At 40.2% G+C, this 21,096-nt stretch overlaps 3 protein-coding genes across 3 annotated transcripts; all 3 read right to left on the minus strand.

Annotated features, from left to right (window-relative positions):
• Positions 1–6,813: 6,813 nt before the first annotated feature.
• On the minus strand, positions 6,814–8,140 carry LOC138855102 (cuticle protein 19.8-like). Its single transcript, XM_070102349.1, has 3 exons — positions 8,096–8,140; positions 7,590–7,694; positions 6,814–7,262 (listed from the first exon to the last, which is right to left on the minus strand). Exons 1-3 carry the CDS (start codon positions 8,099–8,101, stop codon positions 6,954–6,956), a joined length of 420 nt encoding a protein of 139 aa, XP_069958450.1. The 5' UTR covers positions 8,102–8,140; the 3' UTR covers positions 6,814–6,953.
• Positions 8,141–12,196: 4,056 nt separating this feature from the next.
• On the minus strand, positions 12,197–13,462 carry LOC138855103 (cuticle protein 19.8-like). Its single transcript, XM_070102351.1, has 3 exons — positions 13,442–13,462; positions 12,936–13,040; positions 12,197–12,608 (listed from the first exon to the last, which is right to left on the minus strand). The coding sequence occupies exons 1-3, from the start codon at positions 13,445–13,447 to the stop codon at positions 12,300–12,302; spliced, it is 420 nt and encodes a 139-aa protein (XP_069958452.1). The 5' UTR covers positions 13,448–13,462; the 3' UTR covers positions 12,197–12,299.
• A 4,964-nt stretch (positions 13,463–18,426) lies between these two features.
• On the minus strand, positions 18,427–20,169 carry LOC138855101 (cuticle protein 19.8-like). Its single transcript, XM_070102348.1, has 3 exons — positions 20,102–20,169; positions 19,233–19,337; positions 18,427–18,901 (listed from the first exon to the last, which is right to left on the minus strand). Exons 1-3 carry the CDS (start codon positions 20,105–20,107, stop codon positions 18,593–18,595), a joined length of 420 nt encoding a protein of 139 aa, XP_069958449.1. The 5' UTR covers positions 20,108–20,169; the 3' UTR covers positions 18,427–18,592.
• Between the last annotated feature and the right edge of the window lie 927 nt (positions 20,170–21,096).

Genomic DNA, 21,096 nt, shown 5'->3' on the forward strand with positions numbered 1-21,096 from the left:
CAGTGGGTGACTTAACTTCCTGTCATTTACCAACAAGCAGCAGTGTTTATTTCTTAATGAGGTGTGTGAACACGCACTGAGAGCAACTTCTCTTCTGTTGGTATCTTGATGCTGTTAAGGGCGCTTGTAATGAAACTGGATGTGGACTATAAACTGAAAGTTGTATATTTCTGAGTTGATATGCAGTGTTTCTTCTCACTGAATATACTGAGATATATTCCATATTACACTGAGAAATGTATTTGTGTATATACATTGATGAGTGAATATTTCTATGTATACTCTGAGATATTAAATGTTTTTATATATTTGTACCAAGATGTGTATATTTTATCACGTTTAATATACATGATGGTATATCTTTCAGTGTAGATATATCACTTGTGTTGTATAGTGGGTGATGATGGCAATAAAATCTTGCATTGTGACGTTGCGATAGATATTATACTTACATACTTTACCCAGAGAAGATAGACTGCCGTATTTCCCATTGTTGACTGCATTGAAGTCTCGGTTGAGTCCCATCCAGATTTATGTTATGAGGCAGATTCTGTGTATTAAAAATAACAATTTTCTATATTATTCACGAAGATTTAAGACTTCAATTATTCATTACACTTTCCTAATATATTCCTTATTGTTCGTTTACTTCTTGGGAAAAATCGCTTGTAAAATATTCGAAATGTGTGTGTAACGTGAGACATAAGTGAAATACTCTTTCAAGTTTGTTATTCCCTAGTTTCCATAGGGCTTTGCGCTACCGCGTCAGTATGTACACTGGCTGCACAATAATCAATAAACCAGCCGCTTCAGCAAAATTCGTCCATGTGGAGATACGATAAGATAAGTATCTCTGGACACTAGTAGTAGTAGGCGATGGTCCTACAGTGGACCACGCCAGTAGCGACCATTCCTTTAAACGTTTAAACGCTTTGGTCGGAGTGACTTTGTCGGGCCATGTCAAACGACTCTGAACCTTCTAGTTAACACGTTAGTTATTGCTAGAAAACCGCCTCATCACAACATTTAAACCATTTGGAAATCGATAAATTGAACATACTTTTGGGTTTATTTTTTTTAATTATATGAATAATTACAAAAATTTTAAAAGGGTTTTTTACAAGTAGTAATAAAAATTTTAATTTTGGTTTTATAATCTTCAGAGTGAATATGGTGGAGGATTTTTTGCCCCTGAGGGGGTTTCCCTTAAGGATGTAGTAGGGCCATAGGATGAATCTGGGCCATAGGATGGATGAAAAGGGAAATGGCAACTGGGCCGAAGGAGGGGCCCGTTTAAAAAATGCGGTAGGATGGGAAGACGGGGGCAGATTTGTAGGATGGTTTTTTGAATAATTTGGATGTTTGGGGTGTTAAAATGGTTGCTGGGGAAGGGGGCTAGGGCCCGCCCGGTAGGTGGACCTCAGCCAGGTAGCCAGAGTCGCCACTGATAATATAGGTCACCTGCTGCCGGGACCGTCCGGGGGCTGCACGTGTAAAACCCCCAGTTGGTCTTTCGGGGACCCCGGGTTGACCCGTGTCCCAAAAGGTCGTCCTTCACATAAAAACCCAAAGAACAAAGAACAAAGGAACACTCCCGGAAGGGCCTAGGCCCATGGGAGCAGGTAAAGGGCCTAAAAAACCCAAAATGCCCCCAACCCTTTTAAGGTCGGTCACATTGATTTAAAAGGGAGGAACACGGCAACCGACCGGGTTACCCAAAGCTATCAGGTCAAACCTCACACCCCCCCACATCTACTCATGTTTACCCAAACCTAAAAAAAGCTACACAGCTTTTGGGCCTCTAAAACAGTATTTGGGGGAGTTTTTTTCCCCTTTCCTCCACAACTCTATTCCCAAAACCAGTTTTCCATATCCCTCCTGAACCCTAAATTTTTCCCAACTTAAAACCATTGCTGCGAGTCCTGTCAAAACAAAGATATTTTAAACACACTGTTTTCCTTTTTTTCCCTGTCTTCCCTTAAAAAACCTCAATCATACCCCCCTGATTCTGTCTTTTAGAGAGTGCAGTTTCAGGGCCCTTAGTCTATCCTCAAGGGAAGGTTTCTGATACATGGGATCATCTTTGTCACCCTCTTTGTACATTTCCAGAAAAATTTATATCCATTCTGAAATCGGTGCCCAAAAACTGTGCAGCAAAAATCTTAATGGGGCTAACCCAAGGATGTATGGTTTAAAAAGAAAAACCCCAAGGACTCCTATTTTTTTATGCTTCTTGATTAAACCCAAAAGGTTTCCCTTTTAAAAAAATTTTATTGAGCCTTATGCACTGTTGTTTTGGGTTTTTCAGATTACTGCTAAAAAACCCCCTAAATCTTTTATGAAACCCGTAATTTTAAAAGTCTACATTATTTAGTTTATTTGGCAGGGTTTTTTCCTGTCAACATTTGAACTTTGCTTTTTGTCTAAAATTAAACTCCATCTGCCACTTCTAAAAACCACTCCATCGGTCTATTAAATCTTCCTGGGTGCTCAATGTCCCCCGTCAGAATGAATTCGAGGGCCTTTTTGGTTTGTAAACGGCCCTTCCCGATGTCCCCATGCCCTCATCTATGTCTTTTTATGAATTGTGAACAGCGGGGGCCCCAAACCCTTGAACCCCTGTGGAACCCCAACTCTGACCTTCCCCCCCCTGATTTCTCCCCATTTATCCCAAACCCCTCCTGCCTTTTGTTGTCCCTCTATCCAAAAAATTTCTCCCCCTTTCCATGTGCTTTTTTTCCTCAATAGTCTCGATGGGGGCCCCTGTAAAAAAGCCTTCGGGGTCCATATACAAATTCATATTTTACCAGGGATCTACCTCCTCAAATCCCAAAGTGAAAAAATTAATAAATTCGAAAAGGCAGGAACCCCCTTTGGGAAAACCATGTGAGATTCGTTGATTAATTTTTTTTTTTCCCAAGGGTGGCTAAAAAACGCCTCGGAAATTTTGATTCCATAAATTTTCCCACTAGGGAAAGGTTAAATTTGTTGGTCTTTTCAATGGACCTGTCACCTGTTTTGAAAATAGGTTTTCACTTTTCCCTTTTTCCTTTTATCGGGCCCATGCCAGTTTTAGGGGAATATTTTGGGAGGTGAAAGGTGTCTGGCCCCTCTTTACTTTCCCTTTAAAAACCCCTTCATCAGTTCTTTCGGGCCCCCGGGGTTTTTTTAATTTTTAATTTTTCCCCTTTGGCCTAGGACCATGTCACTTGTGCCCCCTAATCGTCCCCGATTTTATTATCCCCTTTTTCCTACATTTTATCATTACTGGAATACCCTTTGGTTATCCCCCCTGTGTAAAAACGGAAGGAAGTATGTTTTAAAAAATTCTACACATTTCCTTATCACTGTCGGGAAAAAGGCTGACCAGGAACTTTTAAGTGGACCCTATCTTGTCCCTGATCTTACTTCTGTATACCTGAAAGAATCCTTTTAGGTTAGTCTTCGATTCTCTTGCAATTTTAACCTCAAAAATTTTTTTTTCTTTTCAAATTTCCCCTTTTTTATTTCCCCTCTTTAACGGGGAAATATCGATTTCTTAATTCCCCCTCTCCTCTTTTGATTTTTAAAATCCTCTCTTTTAAACCCAGATATTTTAATCTATTTTTCCCATCCATTTAGGGATCTTTTTTGTTTGATCTGATTTCCCTATTTGGAACAAAATTTTGGGACTGAGAAAGGGGGGAACCATCCCTAAAAAAGGCACCCATTCGGCAGACCCACCACCTCTGACCCTAGTAAAGGTCTTTCCCAAATTCAGCCCACCGGGAATTTTTCCCAGTCCTATGAAATCAGCCAAGCGAAAGTCGGGGACGGGACTTGATTCCTTTTATTGGGAATTCCATGATATGTTAAAACTGGTGATTTGTGATCACTCTCCCCAAACTCATCATTAACCTCAAGATTATTAATTGGGGGTTTCCTACTGGCAAAAACCCAAATCAAGGAGGGTTTTTTCCCCCAGTTTGGGTCCTATCAAACTGTTTTAAAAACAATCCTGGATCTTTTCAAAAAAAGTCCCCCACTCTAAATTTCCCCGTCAAATTTCTCCAGTCAATCTGTCTATAGTTTTGGGAAAACCATTGCCAAAAATTTTTTTATGTAGATTTACAATTTCGTCCCATGAAGTTTACTGCACTCCCCATCAAAATTTGGGGCCCAAAATTCACCCAAAATTAGTTTTCTCGGGCCCCGAACTTAACCAAACAGATTCAGTGGCTGACCTTCCCAATTTAATATCTTGTCTAAACAACAATTTAAATTGTCTCTGACTTTAAACCTTCTCCACCCTTTCCTGTTATTTTCAATGTGGGGAAAAATTTATAAGTTTATTTTGACATTCAGAGGCATTTTCTATCTTTCAGATTGAGCCAGGTCTCTGTTATGAATAAAATCTATGTTTCCTGCACTTTAATTAATCTTGACCTTTATCTATCTTATTTCTAACACTCCTCTATTAGTATAGTAAACCTTAAAGGAGCTAGTCCCCTTTCTGCCCTCTGCTGTCCCCCCTTTTTTTGCGCCTGTTCTATTGTCTTTATTTAAACTTATGCTGAATCCTTTTATACATTTAATGTTTCCAACCCCCATGTTGCAACCTGCTTTTTTCCCACACCCAACCTCTATCTTCCATCAGTTTAAAATGGCAAAATTTTAAAAGGCCTTCTCAATCAGTCTGCAATTTCCCCCCCTTTCCCCAAGAGATGGGCCCATCCCCCTTTCATACATATCATTTTGCCATAAAAATTGTTCAGTTGTCAATGGGAAGGGGTTCCAAACTCCTTGCAGTATCTTCTAACCAACCCAAATTTTTAAAATTTCCTAGACAACCATTCATTTCCCCACTCCCTTCAGGCGATGCTCATATGATTGGGGTCCTCCTTGGGGGTTTGAAATCTATGGTGGCCTGTATTTTCTGGGAGCCCCTTCTCTCCCACCCTTCCCCAAAATTTTCCCCCACTGGACAGATTGGGCGCCCCTTACCCGACATGATCCTGGCTGTCTTCAAGACCCCTGGCTGTCTTCAAGACCCCTGGCTGTCTTCAAGACCCCTGGCCGTCTTCAAGACTCCTGGCTGTCTTCAAGACCCCTGGCTGACTTCAAGACCCCTGGCCGTCTTCAAGACTCCTGGCTGTCTTCAAGACCCCTGGCTGTCTTCAAGACCCCTGGCTGTCTTCAAGACTCCTGGCCGTCTTCAAGACTCCTGGCTGTCTTCAAGACCCCTGGCTGACTTCAAGACCACTGGCTGTCTTCAAGACCACTGGCTGTCTTCAAGACCTTTGGCTGTCTTCAAGACCCTTGGCTGTCTTCAAGACCCCTGGCTGTCTTCAAGACCCCTGGCAGTCTTCAAGTCCAATAGCTGTCTTCAAGACCCTTGGCTGTCTTCAAGACCCCTGGCTGTCTTCAAGACCCCTGGCTGTCTTCAAGACATCTATCTGCCTTCAAGACCCCTGGCTGTCTTCAAGACCCTTGGCTGTCTTCAAGACCCCTGGCTGTCTTCAAGACCCCTGGCTGTCTTCAAGACCCCTGGCTGTGTTCAAGAAAGCACTGGACAGGCACCTAAAGCCGGTACCTGACCAGCTGGGCGATGGTTCGTACGGCAATCTATGCGCGGTCAGCATTAACAGCCTTATTGATCAGGCCATGATCCACCGCGTGGCCTGGTCACAGACAGAATCACGGGGGCGTTGACCCCTGAAACCCTCTCCAGGTATATCCTACACCAATGGCTAAAGCGAGCACCACCTGTGCCTAAAAAACGACAGACACTGCTAAGTAAATAATGACTAGGTCAGCCACAACCACCACGACATTAGCTATAAAGTCGTGTCCAATATTATGAGCTTCGTCGGCGTCTTAAGACTAGTGCTTTTCTTCTCCCGATAATCTGCAGTCGGTGGTCACTTCCGAATAAATTCATTAAATAAGTGATCTTGAACTGTGAAAACTTAATAGATGTTAGTAACAAGTCAAAGATTCTCGGGAGATGTGCGGACTGTCGTTTTCACAGACCCCAGTTAGAATCACCAAGAAAACTGTAGATTGACTAATATTCTTTATCCTTTGCTAGTTACTTTTTTTGGATTTTCATAAAATCATTATAAAGACAGCAAATAATAATAGTAGTAGCAATAATAATAATATTATTATTATTATTATAATTTTTATTAATGTTTTTATTGTTATTGTTGGTGTTATTATTATTATCATTATTATTATTATTATTATTATTATTATTATTAAAGATTCACCGGTATTCTCCCGGCCCGGGCCTTTTCCAAGTGGTAGCCCGGCCTTATCTCCCTCTCTAGGGAGTGTTTGAGACCTAAGTCTCCCATGGGAGGAGGCACAAGCACCCCCTCATCTTAGGGACCAACTGTCCCCAGGCCTAGAAGCTAGGCCTCCCTGGTCTGCCATCCCCGCCCCAAGGGGGTTACTGGGAATGACAGTCTTGTGAGCTGTAAGCTCGGACTCAGGCGCCTACTCTGCCCTGAAAGTCCTGGGCATGGTGTCGATAGATTGTTATTTTTATTAGTATTATTAATATTTTGATATTAATATTATTTTTTAAAATTTATATTATTATTATTATTATATTAATATTATTTTTTATATTGTTATGATTATCATTATTATTATTATTGTTATTATTATTATTACACATGTAAGACATTCAACTACTTTTCGTTGTTGAACGATGGGTAGTTGACAACATTGTGAAGAAATACTTAAATTAATAATTCTTCGTTAAAATTCCCCCATTGACAGAGTAAATAAAACAGACATGATAAATTTATGTTTAATAGCATATAAAAATATATATTATGTAGATAAATTAACAACAGAGCCCAACACCTCACTTGTTGTTGTGGGGAAATTATAAAATATTTTGCTTTTACGTACGAGATCTATTATACTAAGAGCTTTCTAGTCAAATTATATCAGCAAGTTTTCTAGTGATACAAAGGGATGGGACTGAAGCCTGAAGCAGGATTGAGTAAGGCTGAAGTAGGTCCATAGGCTGGTACAGGTCCGTACGTAGGTTGGTACGCTGGATATTTGGCTTCTCCTATGTATTTGACCTCGGCCAAGTAGCCAGAGTCACCACTGACAGTGTAGGTCACCAGCTGGATACGACCATCGGGGAGCTGTACGGAGTACGACCCCTTGGTGTCGTAGCCATCACGAGTCTCCTGGTGACCGAAGTTGTTACCAGAGAAGTCATCATTGATGCTATAACCGTAGTTGTACCTTGGTGGAGCCTGTACACAGCGCAGGTAAGGATATTGATTAAAATATATTTTTTACGAAAAAGTATGCAGAACGACCACTGAAGAAATAGTTAACTTCAAACGCTTTCGTGATTTCTCACATCGTCACAGGTCCTTCATAATGTGAGAAATCACGAAAGGGTTTGGAAGTTCACTATTTTTTAACAGAGGTTATTTTACATATTGTGATATCACCTGTTTACTGAGATCTTACTGCATAAAAAAAAATATTTTTTAATAAATCGTCAAAACTTTTTGGAGCAAACTATAGGATATACCTAATATATCATTTTATATTATTAAAGTACGACAGTTTACCTTAAAGAAGAATGTTGGAGGGTAGACTGAGGCGGGAGAGTAAATATTGGTGGGGATGGATGGAGCAGCCATGACAGCCATTACCAGACTCAGGACAATAACAACCTGTGTGATAACAAATTGACGAATGTTATTTATATGGAAAGAAAAAATATTAATTTTTTATATTAATATTTCTTGCTCCTTTAGAGTGCTAATTATGTTTGTGAAGAGGCTCAGAAAAATCGATTAGTTGGAATTGAGTTTTATCTTGCTTTTTGAAAAAAGGGAATATTTATAAGACCAGTGACTCAGTTTTTCATTAATTACGTATTTTTTAAAAAAAAACACACTGGGAGAGAGTATGAGTCAAAAATTTTGTCTCTTTTTTGGCCACCATGATTAGGGGAAAAAGCAGTTATATGATACGTAAAATTCCACATTGCAAATCAAGACATTTAATTTTCGTGTACAGATGAATCTCTGAGGGATCCAAATAAACATATTCATTTCAGAGAATGAATCACCTTCATGATGCTGGTGATGGTGTGTAGCGAGTGTACTGAGTACCCAGACAACGTCAACACTTATATACTCACATGAGAGGTTATGGTGGGTCAGGATCAAGGTCAATGGAGCTGTCAAACAAGAAAAGAACAACACTACAGGTAGGAAAGTAAGAGAGGGCTCAACAATATCCCAGGTGTCGGGAATAAGGTCAAACTGGTTCCAGCCGAACTATTTATTTATCATAATCAGTGGGTGACTTAACTTCCTGTCATTTACCAACAAGCAGCAGTGTTTATCTCTTAATGAGGTGTGTGTGAACACGCACTGAGACGAGTTCCTTTCTGTTGGTATCTTGATGCTGGTTAAGGGCGCTTGATAAATGAAACTGGTTGAGGACATATAAACTGAAAGTTGTATATTTCTGAGTTGATATGCAGTGTTTCTATCTCACTGAATATGCACTGGTAGGTGCATATTCCTGTATATACACTGAGAAATGTATTTGTGTATATACATTGATGAGTGAATATTTCTATGTATATACTCTGAGATATGTAAATGTTTTTATATATTTGTACCAAGATGTGTATATCTATCACGGTTTAATATACACTGATAGGTATATCTTTCAGTGTAGATATATCACTTGTGTTGTTGATAGTGGATGATGATGGCAATAAAAATCTTGCAATTGACGTTGCAGATACAGATAGTTATACTTACATACTTTACCCAGAGAAGATAGACTGCCGTATTTCCCATTGTTGACTGCATTGAAGTCTCGGGTTAGAGTCCCATCCAGATTTATGTTATGAGGCAGATTCTTGTGTATTAAAAATAACAATTTTCTATATTATTCACACGAAGTATTTAAGACTTCAATTATTCATTACACTTTCCCTAATATATTCCTTATTGTTCGTTTACTTCTTAGGGAAAAATCGCTTGTAAAATATTCGAAATGTGTGTGTAACGTGAGACATAAATTGAAAATACTCTTTCAAGTTTGTTATTCCCTAGTTTCCATAGGGCTTTGCGCTACCGCGTCAGTATGTACACTGGCTGCACAATAATCAATAAACTAGCCGCTTCAGCGGCAAAATTCGGTCCATGTGGAGATACGATAAGTGTCTCTGGACACTAGTAGGTAAGTAGGCGATGGTCCTACAGTGGACCACGCCAGTAGCGACCATTTCCTTTAAGCGTGTTAACGCGTTGGTTGGAGTCACTTTCACGGGCCATGTCAACAACGACTCTGAACCTTCTAGTTAACATGTTAGTTATTGCTAGAAAACCGCCTCATCACAACTTTTATAACCAGTCTGTATATACAATACAATTGAACATAATTTCTTGATTATTACAGTAAGGTTTAATTATATAGAATGCAATACTAAAAATTACTATGATTTATTTACAAGTAGTAAAATAATATATTAATTTTACAGTTATTTATAATCTTCAGAGTGAATATAGTGGAGGATGCCTGCGCTGAGAGGTTCCTGTAGGATGTAGTAGGGCCGTAGGATGAATCTGGGTCGTAGGATGGATGACTTAAAGAATGGCACTAGACTATGGCCGTAGGATGGAGCAGTTTAAAGAATGCAGTAGGATGGGAAGACGGGACAGATTTGTAGGATGGTTTAGGATAATAGGATGTAGCAGGAGTGTAAGATGGTTGCTAGTGAGGGTACTGAGCCTGCCCCTGGTAGGTGACCTCAGCCAGGTAGCCAGAGTCGCCACTGATAATATAGGTCACCTGCTGCAGACGACCGTCGGGGAGCTGCACGTAGTACGACCCCTGAGTGTGGTCACCATCACGAGACTCCTGTTGAGCGAAGTAGTCACCGAAGGAGTCGTCCTTCACAGCAGAGTTGAAGTCGTACCTGGAAGGAGCCTCTGGAAGTTTAAGCCGTCACATTTTATTCTTTATTTATTATCAAAAAACGTTCCATATACATCAATAAAAAATAGATAAAACCTTGAGTAATCTTAATAAATTCTTGTCTCCCAGCATACATAAGGGGGATTACTAATAGACGCCTGGCTGTCTTCAAGACCCCTGGCTGTCTTCAAGACCCCTGGCTGTCTTCAAGACCCCTGGCTGTCTTCAAGACCCCTGGCTGTCTTCAAGACCCCTGGCTGTCTTCAAGACCACTGGCTGTCTTCAAGACCCCTGGCTGTCTTCAAGACCCCTGGCTGTCTTCAAGACTCCTGGCTGTCTTCAAGACCCCTGGCTGACTTCAAGACCCCTGGCCGTCTTCAAGACTCCTGGCTGTCTTCAAGACCCCTGGCTGTCTTCAAGACCCCTGGCTGTCTTCAAGACCCCTGGCCGTCTTCAAGACTCCTGGCTGTCTTCAAGACCCCTGGCTGACTTCAAGACCCCTGGCCGTCTTCAAGACTCCTGGCTGTCTTCAAGACCCCTGGCTGTCTTCAAGACCCCTGGCTGTCTTCAAGACTCCTGGCCGTCTTCAAGACTCCTGGCTGTCTTCAAGACCCCTGGCTGACTTCAAGACCACTGGCTGTCTTCAAGACCACTGGCTGTCTTCAAGACCTTTGGCTGTCTTCAAGACCCTTGGCTGTCTTCAAGACCCCTGGCTGTCTTCAAGACCCCTGGCAGTCTTCAAGTCCAATAGCTGTCTTCAAGACCCTTGGCTGTCTTCAAGACCCCTGGCTGTCTTCAAGACCCCTGGCTGTCTTCAAGACATCTATCTGCCTTCAAGACCCCTGGCTGTCTTCAAGACCCTTGGCTGTCTTCAAGACCCCTGGCTGTCTTCAAGACCCCTGGCTGTCTTCAAGACCCCTGGCTGTGTTCAAGAAAGCACTGGACAGGCACCTAAAGCCGGTACCTGACCAGCTGGGCGATGGTTCGTACGGCAATCTATGCGCGGTCAGCATTAACAGCCTTATTGATCAGGCCATGATCCACCGCGTGGCCTGGTCACAGACAGAATCACGGGGGCGTTGACCCCTGAAACCCTCTCCAGGTATATCCTACACCAATGGCTAAAGCGAGCACCACCTGTGCCTAAAAAACGACAGACACTGCTAAGTAAATAATGACTAGGTCAGCCACAACCACCACGACATTAGCTATAAAGTCGTGTCCAATATTATGAGCTTCGTCGGCGTCTTAAGACTAGTGCTTTTCTTCTCCCGATAATCTGCAGTCGGTGGTCACTTCCGAATAAATTCATTAAATAAGTGATCTTGAACTGTGAAAACTTAATAGATGTTAGTAACAAGTCAAAGATTCTCGGGAGATGTGCGGACTGTCGTTTTCACAGACCCCAGTTAGAATCACCAAGAAAACTGTAGATTGACTAATATTCTTTATCCTTTGCTAGTTACTTTTTTTGGATTTTCATAAAATCATTATAAAGACAGCAAATAATAATAGTAGTAGCAATAATAATAATATTATTATTATTATTATAATTTTTATTAATGTTTTTATTGTTATTGTTGGTGTTATTATTATTATCATTATTATTATTATTATTATTATTAAAGATTCACCGGTATTCTCCCGGCCCGGGCCTTTTCCAAGTGGTAGCCCGGCCTTATCTCCCTCTCTAGGGAGTGTTTGAGACCTAAGTCTCCCATGGGAGGAGGCACAAGCACCCCCTCATCTTAGGGACCAACTGTCCCCAGGCCTAGAAGCTAGGCCTCCCTGGTCTGCCATCCCCGCCCCAAGGGGGTTACTGGGAATGACAGTCTTGTGAGCTGTAAGCTCGGACTCAGGCGCCTACTCTGCCCTGAAAGTCCTGGGCATGGTGTCGATAGATTGTTATTTTTATTAGTATTATTAATATTTTGATATTAATATTATTTTTTAAAATTTATATTATTATTATTATTATATTAATATTATTTTTTATATTGTTATGATTATCATTATTATTATTATTGTTATTATTATTATTACACATGTAAGACATTCAACTACTTTTCGTTGTTGAACGATGGGTAGTTGACAACATTGTGAAGAAATACTTAAATTAATAATTCTTCGTTAAAATTCCCCCATTGACAGAGTAAATAAAACAGACATGATAAATTTATGTTTAATAGCATATAAAAATATATATTATGTAGATAAATTAACAACAGAGCCCAACACCTCACTTGTTGTTGTGGGGAAATTATAAAATATTTTGCTTTTACGTACGAGATCTATTATACTAAGAGCTTTCTAGTCAAATTATATCAGCAAGTTTTCTAGTGATACAAAGGGATGGGACTGAAGCCTGAAGCAGGATTGAGTAATGCTGAAGTAGGTCCATAGGCTGGTACAGGTCCGTACGTAGGTTGGTACGCTGGATATTTGGCTTCTCCTATGTATTTGACCTCGGCCAAGTAGCCAGAGTCACCACTGACAGTGTAGGTCACCAGCTGGATACGACCATCGGGGAGCTGTACGGAGTACGACCCCTTGGTGTCGTAGCCATCACGAGTCTCCTGGTGACCGAAGTTGTTACCAGAGAAGTCATCATTGATGCTATAACCGTAGTTGTACCTTGGTGGAGCCTGTACACAGCGCAGGTAAGGATATTGATTAAAATATATTTTTTACGAAAAAGTATGCAGAACGACCACTGAAGAAATAGTTAACTTCAAACGCTTTCGTGATTTCTCACATCGTCACAGGTCCTTCATAATGTGAGAAATCACGAAAGGGTTTGGAAGTTCACTATTTTTTAACAGAGGTTATTTTACATATTGTGATATCACCTGTTTACTGAGATCTTACTGCATAAAAAAAAATATTTTTTAATAAATCGTCAAAACTTTTTGGAGCAAACTATAGGATATACCTAATATATCATTTTATATTATTAAAGTACGACAGTTTACCTTAAAGAAGAATGTTGGAGGGTAGACTGAGGCGGGAGAGTAAATATTGGTGGGGATGGATGGAGCAGCCATGACAGCCATTACCAGACTCAGGACAATAACAACCTGTGTGATAACAAATTGACGAATGTTATTTATATGGAAAGAAAAAATATTAATTTTTTATATTAATATTTCTTGCTCCTTTAGAGTGCTAATTATGTTTGTGAAGAGGCTCAGAAAAATCGATTAGTTGGAATTGAGTTTTATCTTGCTTTTTGAAAAAAGGGAATATTTATAAGACCAGTGACTCAGTTTTTCATTAATTACGTATTTTTTAAAAAAAAACACACTGGGAGAGAGTATGAGTCAAAAATTTTGTCTCTTTTTTGGCCACCATGATTAGGGGAAAAAGCAGTTATATGATACGTAAAATTCCACATTGCAAATCAAGACATTTAATTTTCGTGTACAGATGAATCTCTGAGGGATCCAAATAAACATATTCATTTCAGAGAATGAATCACCTTCATGATGCTGGTGATGGTGTGTAGCGAGTGTACTGAGTACCCAGACAACGTCAACACTTATATACTCACATGAGAGGTTATGGTGGGTCAGGATCAAGGTCACTGGAGCTGTCAAACAAGAAAAGAACAACACTACAGGTAGGAAAGTAACAGAGGGCTCAACAATATCCCAGGTGTCGGGAATAAGGTCAAGCTTGTTCCAACCGAACTATTTATCATAATCAGTGGGTGACTTAACTTCCTGTCATTTACCAACAAGCAGCAGTGTTTATTTCTTAATGAGGTGTGTGTGAACACGCACTGAGACGACTTCTCTTCTGTTGGTATCTTGATGCTGGTTAAGGGCGCTTGATAAATGAAACTGGATGTGGACATATAAACTGAAAGTTGTATATTTCTGAGTTGATATGCAGTGTTTCTATCTCACTGAATATGCACTGGTAGGTGCATATTCCCGTATATACACTGAGAAATGTATTTGTGTATATACATTGATGAGTGAATATTTCTATGTATATACTCTGAGATATGTAAATGTTTTTATATATTTGTACCAAGATGTGTATATCTATCACGGTTTAATATACACTGATAGGTATATCTTTCAGTGTAGATATATCACTTGTGTTGTTGATAGTGGGTGATGATGGCAATAAAAATCTTGCAATTGACGTTGCAGATACAGATAGTTATACTTACATACTTTACCCAGAGAAGATAGACTGCCGTATTTCCCATTGTTGACTACATTGAAGTCTCGGGTTAGAGTCCCATCCAGATTTATGTTATGAGGCAGATTCTTGTGTATTAAAAATAACAATTTTCTATATTATTCACACGAAGTATTTAAGACTTCAATTATTCATTACACTTTCCCTAATATATTCCTTATTGTTCGTTTACTTCTTAGGGAAAAAATCGCTTGTAAAATATTCGAAATGTGTGTGTAACGTGAGACATAAATTGAAAATACTCTTTCAAGTTTGTTATTCCCTAGTTTCCATAGGGCTTTGCGCTACCGCGTCAGTATGTACACTGGCTGCACAATAATCAATAAACCAGCCGCTTCAGCGGCAAAATTCGGTCCATGTGGAGATACGATAAGATAAGTATCTCTGGACACTAGTAGGTAAGTAGGCGATGGTCCTACAGTGGACCACGCCAGTAGCGACCATTTCCTTTAAGCGTGTTAAACGCTTTGGTCGGAGTGACTTTGTCGGGCCATGTCAACAACGACTCTGAACCTTCTAGTTAACATGTTAGTTATTGCTAGAAAACCGCCTCATCACAACATTTATAACCAGTCTGTGTATACGATACAATTGAACATACTTTCTTGATTATTCCAGTAAGGTTTAATTATATAGAATGCAATACTAAAATTTACAATGATTTATTTACAAGTAGTAATAAAATATATTAATTTTACAGTTATTCATAATCTTCAGAGTGAATATAGTGGAGGATGCCTGCGCTGAGAGGTTCCTGTAGGTTGTAGTAGGGCCATAGGATGAATCTGGGCCGTAGGATGGATGACTTAAAGAATGGCACTAGACTATGGCCGTAGGATGGAGCAGTTTAAAGAATGCAGTAGGATGGGAAGACGGGACAGATTTGTAGGATGGTTTAGGATAATAGGATGTAGCAGGAGTGTAGGATGGTTGCTAGTGAGGGTACTGAGCCTGTCCCTCGTAGGTGACCTCATCCAGGTAGCCAGAGTCGCCACTGGTAATGTAGGTCACCTGCTGCAGACGACCGTCGGGGAGCTGCACGTAGTACGACCCCTGAGTGTGTTTACCATCCCTAGACTCCGGTTGAGCGAAGTAATCACCGAAGGAGTCGTCCTTCACAACAGAGTTGAAGTCGTACCTGGGAGGAACCTTTGGAAGTTTAAGCAAACACGTCATTTTCTTTATTTATTATCAAAAAACGTTCCATATACATCAATAAAAAATAGATAAAACCTTGAGTAATCTTAATAAATTCTTGTCTCCCAATATACATAAGGGGGATTACTAATAGACACCTGGCTGTCTTCAAGACCCCTGGCTGTCTTCAAGACCCCTGGCTGTCTTCAAGACCCCTGGCTGTCTTCAAGACCCCTGGCTGTCTTCAAGACCCCTGGCTGTCTTCAAGACCCCTGGCTGTCTTCAAGACCCCTGGCGATCTTGAAGACCCCTGGCTGTCTTCAAGACCCCTGGCTGTCTTCAAGACCCCTGGCTGTCTTCAAGACCCCTGGCGATCTTCAAGACCCCTTGGCTGTCTTCAAGACTCTTGGCTGTCTTCAAGACCCCTGGCTGTCTTCAAGACCCCTGGCTGTTTTCAAGACCCCTTGCTGTCTTCAAGACCCCTGGCTGTCTTCAAGTCCCCTGGCTGTCTTCAAGACCCCTGGCTGTCTTCAAGACCCCTGGCTGTCTTCAAGTCCCCTGGCTGTCTTCAAGACCCCTGACTGTCTTCAAGACCCCTGGCTGTCTTCAAGTCCCCTGGCTGTCTTCAAGACCCCTGGCTGTCTTCAAGTCCCCTGGCTGTCTTCAAGACCCCTGGCTGTCTTCAAGACCCCTGGCTGTCTTCAAGTCCCCTGGCTGTCTTCAAGACCCCTGGCTGTCTTCAAGACCCCTGGCTGTCTTCAAGTCCCCTGGCTGTCTTCAAGACCCCTGGCTGTCTTCAAGTCCCCTGGCTGTCTTCAAGACCCCTGACTGTCTTCAAGACCCTTGGCTGCCTTCAAGACCCTTGGCTGTCTTCAAGACCCTTGGCTGTCTTCAAGACCATTGGCTGTCTTCAAGACCCTTGGCTGTCTTCAAGACCCCTGGCTGTGTTTAAGACCCCTGGCTGTCTTCAAAACCCTTGGCTGTCTTCAAGACCCCTGGCTGTCTTCAAGAAAGCACTGGACAGGTACCTAAAGCCAGTACCTGACCAGCCGGGCGATGGTTCGTACGGCAGTCTATGCGCGGCCTGCATTAACAGCCTTATTGATCAGGCCATGATCCACCGCGTGGCCTGGTCACAGACAGGATCACGGGGGCTTTGACCCCTGAAACCCTCTCCAGGTATATCCTACACCAATGGCTAAAGCGAGCACCACCTGTGCCTAAAAAACGACAGACACTGCTAAGTAAATAATGACTAGGTCAGCCACAGCCACCACGACATTAGCTGTAAAGTCGTGTCCAATATTATGAGCTTCGTCGGTATCTTAAGACTAGTGCTTTTCTTCTCCCGATAATCTCCAGTCAGTGGTCACTTCCGAATAACATATAAACTAAATAATGTAGATCTTAATATTACGGATTGCGAAAAAGATTTAGGAGTTCTGGTTAGCAGTAATCTGAAACCAAGACAACAGTGCATAAGTGTTCGCAATAAAGCTAATAGAATCCTTGGCTTCATATCAAGAAGCATAAATAATAGGAGTCCTCAGGTTGTTCTTCAACTCTATACATCCTTGGTTAGGCCTCATTTAGATTATGCTGCGCAGTTTTGGTCACCGTATTACAGGATGGATATAAATTCTCTGGAAAATGTACAAAGGAGGATGACAAAGTTGATCCCATGTATCAGAAACCTTCCCTATGAGGATAGACTAAGGGCCCTGAATCTTCACTCTCTAGAAAGACGTAGAATTAGGGGGGATGTGATTGAGGTGTATAAATGGAAGACAGGAATAAATAAAGGGGATGTAAATAGTGTGCTGAAAATATCTAGCCTAGACAGGACTCGCAGCAATGGTTTTAAGTTGGAAAAATTCAGATTCAGGAAGGATATAGGAAAGTACTGGTTTGGTAATAGAGTTGTGGATGAGTGGAACAAACTCCCGAGTACAGTTATAGAGGCCAGAACGTTGTGTAGCTTTAAAAATAGGTTGGATAAATACATGAGTGGAAGTGGGTGGGTGTGAGTTGGACCTGATAGCTTGTGCTACCAGGTCGGTTGCCGTGTTCCTCCCTTAAGTCAATGTGACCTGACCTGACTAGGTTGGGTGCATTGGCTTAAGCCGGTAGGAGACTTGGACCTGCCTCGCATGGGCCAGTAGGCCTTCTGCAGTGTTCCTTCGTTCTTATGTTCTTATGTTCTTAAATAAGTAATCTTGAACTGTGAAAACTTAATAGATGTTAGTAACAAGCCAAAGATTCTCGGGAGATGTGCGGACTGTCGTTTTCACAGACCCCAGTTAGAATCACCAAGAAAACTGTAGATTGACTAATATTCTTTAGCCTTTGCTAGTTACTTTTTTTGGGCTTTCATAAAATCATTATAAAGACAGCAAATAATAATAATAGTAGTAATAATAGTAATAATAATAATAATAATATTATTATTATTATTATTATTATTATTATTATTATTATTATTTTTATTAATGTTTTTATTGTTATTGTTGGTGTTATTATGATTATTATTATTATTATTATTATTATTATTAAAGATTCACCGGTATTCTCCCGGTCCGGGCCTTTTCCAAGTGGTAGCCTGGCCTTATCTCCCTATCTAGGGAGTGTTTGAGACCTAAGTCTCCCATGGGAGGAGGCACAAGTACCCCCTCATCTTAGGGACCAACTGTCCCCAGGCCTAGAAGCTAGGCCTCCCTGGTCTGCCATCCCCGCCCCAAGGGGGTTACTGGGAATGACAGTCTTGTGAGCTGTAAGCTCGGACTCAGGCGCCTACTCTGCCCTGAAAGTCCTGGGCATGGTGTCGATCGATTGTTATTTTTATTAGTATTATTATTATTTTGATATTAATATTATTTTTTATAATTTTTATTATTATTATTATTATTATATTAATATTATTTTTTATATTGTTATTATTATCATTATTATTATTATTATTGTTATTATTATTATTATTATTATTATACATGTAAGACATTCAACTACATTACGTTGTTGAACGATGGGTAGTTGACAACATTGTGAAGAAATACTTAAATTAATAATTCCTCGTTAAAATTCCCCAATTGACATAGAGTAAATGAAACAGACATGATAAATTTACGTTTAATAGCGTATAAAAATATATATTATGTAGATAAATTCCCAACAGAGCCCAACACCTCACTTGTTGTTGTGGGGAAATTATAAAGTGTTTTGCTTTTACGTACGAGATCTATTATACTAAGAGCTTTCTAGTCAAATTATATCAGCAAGTTTTCTAGTGATAAAAAGGGATGGGACTGAAGCCTGAAGCAGGATTGAGTAAGGCTGAAGTAGGTCCATAGGCTGGTACAGGTCCGTACGTAGGTTGGTACGCTGGATATTTGGCTTCTCCTATGTATTTGACCTCGGCCAAGTAGCCAGAGTCACCACTGACAGTGTAGGTCACCAGCTGGATACGACCATCGGGGAGCTGTACGGAGTACGACCCCTTGGTGTCGTAGCCATCACGAGTCTCCTGGTGACCGAAGTTGTTACCAGAGAAGTCATCATTGATGCTATAACCGTAGTTGTACCTTGGTGGAGCCTGTACACAGCGCAGGTAAGGATATTGATTAAAAATATATTTTTATGAAAAAAAATATGCCAAGAACCACTATGAAGAAAAAGTGAACTTCCAAACGCTTTCGTGATTTCTCACATCGTCACAGGTCCTTCATAATGTGAGGAATCACGAAAGGGTTTGGAAGTTCACTATTTTTTCACAGAGGTTATTTTGCATATTGTGATATTACTTGTTTGCAGTGTTACTGCATAAAAAATAATTTTGAATTCTCAATAAATCATTAAATGTTTTGGAGGAAACTATAGGATTTACCTAAAATTTCATAGTACATTATTAAATTACGACAGCTTACCTTAAAGAAGAATGCTGGAGGGTAGACTGAGGCGGGAGAGTAAATATTGGTGGGGATGGATGGAGCAGCCATGACAGCCATTACCAGACTCAGGACAATAACAGCCTGTGTGATAACAGACTGATGGTTATAATTTACAGTTTTCAAAGAAGAGGTTCAGAAAAGTCTAAACGTCATGACTGAGTTCTGTGCCTGCCTTTCCAAATCCCAGTGAATGTGTTTAGAGTCAATTAATTATCACTTTTCATGTTGTATTTTGAAAAAAATATAATTGCCACAGTTTATGTGCTGCCACTATTTGAAAAAAAAGAGTTGATATTCACTTTAGGATTCTAGGTTTTGCTCAATATATAAACATCAAATTTTCAGTTTTCTTTAATACTGAAGACATCTAGCAGAGACTGAAATTTAATGTCTCTTTTTGCAGTGTCTCTCAGAACTACCACAGTGAAAAATAGTAGAATTCCAAGCCCTTTCGTGACTTCTCACATCAAGGAACTCTTCCTTGATAATGTGAGAACTCACGAGAGCGCTTGGAATTCAACTATTTTTAACAGTGATAGTTCTGCATATTGTGATATCACCTGTTTATATATATATATATATATATATATATATATATATATATATATATATATATATATATATATATATATATATATATATATATATATATATATATATATATATATATATATATATATATATGCCAAACAACCACTGTGAAAGAGTAGTGATATTCCAAGTGCTTTCGTGACTACTCACATTGTCAAGGAACTATGATATATATATATATATATATATATATATATATATATATATATATATATATATATATATATATATATATATATATATAAATGGATTACCTTCATGATGCTGGTGAGGTTGTTATGAGTGTACTGTGTACCCAGACAAAGTCAACACTTATATACCGGCATGAGAGGTGCTGGTCTGTCAGGATCACGGCCATTGGAGCTGCCACACAAAAAAAGTGCAATACTACAGGTGGGAAAGTGATAGATGATTGGACATGATCCCAGGTGTCGGGAAAAAGGTCAAGCTTGTTCCAGCCGAAGTACATACCATAACCAGTTGATGACTTAACTTCCTGTCACTTGCCCAACAAGCAACAATGTCTGTTTATCTCTGATAATGAGGTGTGTGAACACGCATTGAGACGAGTTCCCTTCAAGAGGTGTGACATAGCCTGCTGAGCAGCCGATAAGTTTCGATACTGAAGATACTCAACTATATCACATGTATCTTACTTTTCCAGGTACTTTGATGGTTGTGAATGGCTCTTGATCCAAGGAGCTGAAGTTCTCCTCCACTTCCTCCGAGCAAACTTGATTATTCATCATGACCCATGAGCTGTATTACACCTAAGGTATGTATTATCCCTAAGGTATGTATTATCTCTAAGGTATGTATTACCCCTAAGGTATGTATGTCCCGCTGGAGACGTGTTAGCCGATCATTATCAAGGTCACAGAAACCGGTTTGAAAGAGCACGGCGATGGTGGAAAGTGAGAGTAGTTGAAGACAGAGTAGACTTGTCGTAGCTGGTGTTAAGAGGAGACACTACAACGTAATGCTTTCTACAATCACCGCCAGTCTCTCAACTCAAAATCTTGTATGGTTAAATTGAAAATCTTATAAAATTCTGATAAGATGATGATTAAGGCACATGTGTAGCAGTTAGGTGTCTTTATTTTTGAAACGTTTCGCCTACACAGTAGGCTTCAGCTGGCCCAGTGGCTAACGCGTCGGTCTGGAGTTTTGCAATGCAGGCTGAAAGTAGCATTATAACACAATAACAACAATAACTAGGCGGAATACAACACAGGCTGACAGTAGCCCT

Source organism: Cherax quadricarinatus, chromosome 81 (assembly GCF_038502225.1).
Source record: "Cherax quadricarinatus isolate ZL_2023a chromosome 81, ASM3850222v1, whole genome shotgun sequence".
In the NCBI taxonomy this organism is placed as follows: Eukaryota; Metazoa; Arthropoda; class Malacostraca; order Decapoda; family Parastacidae; genus Cherax; species Cherax quadricarinatus.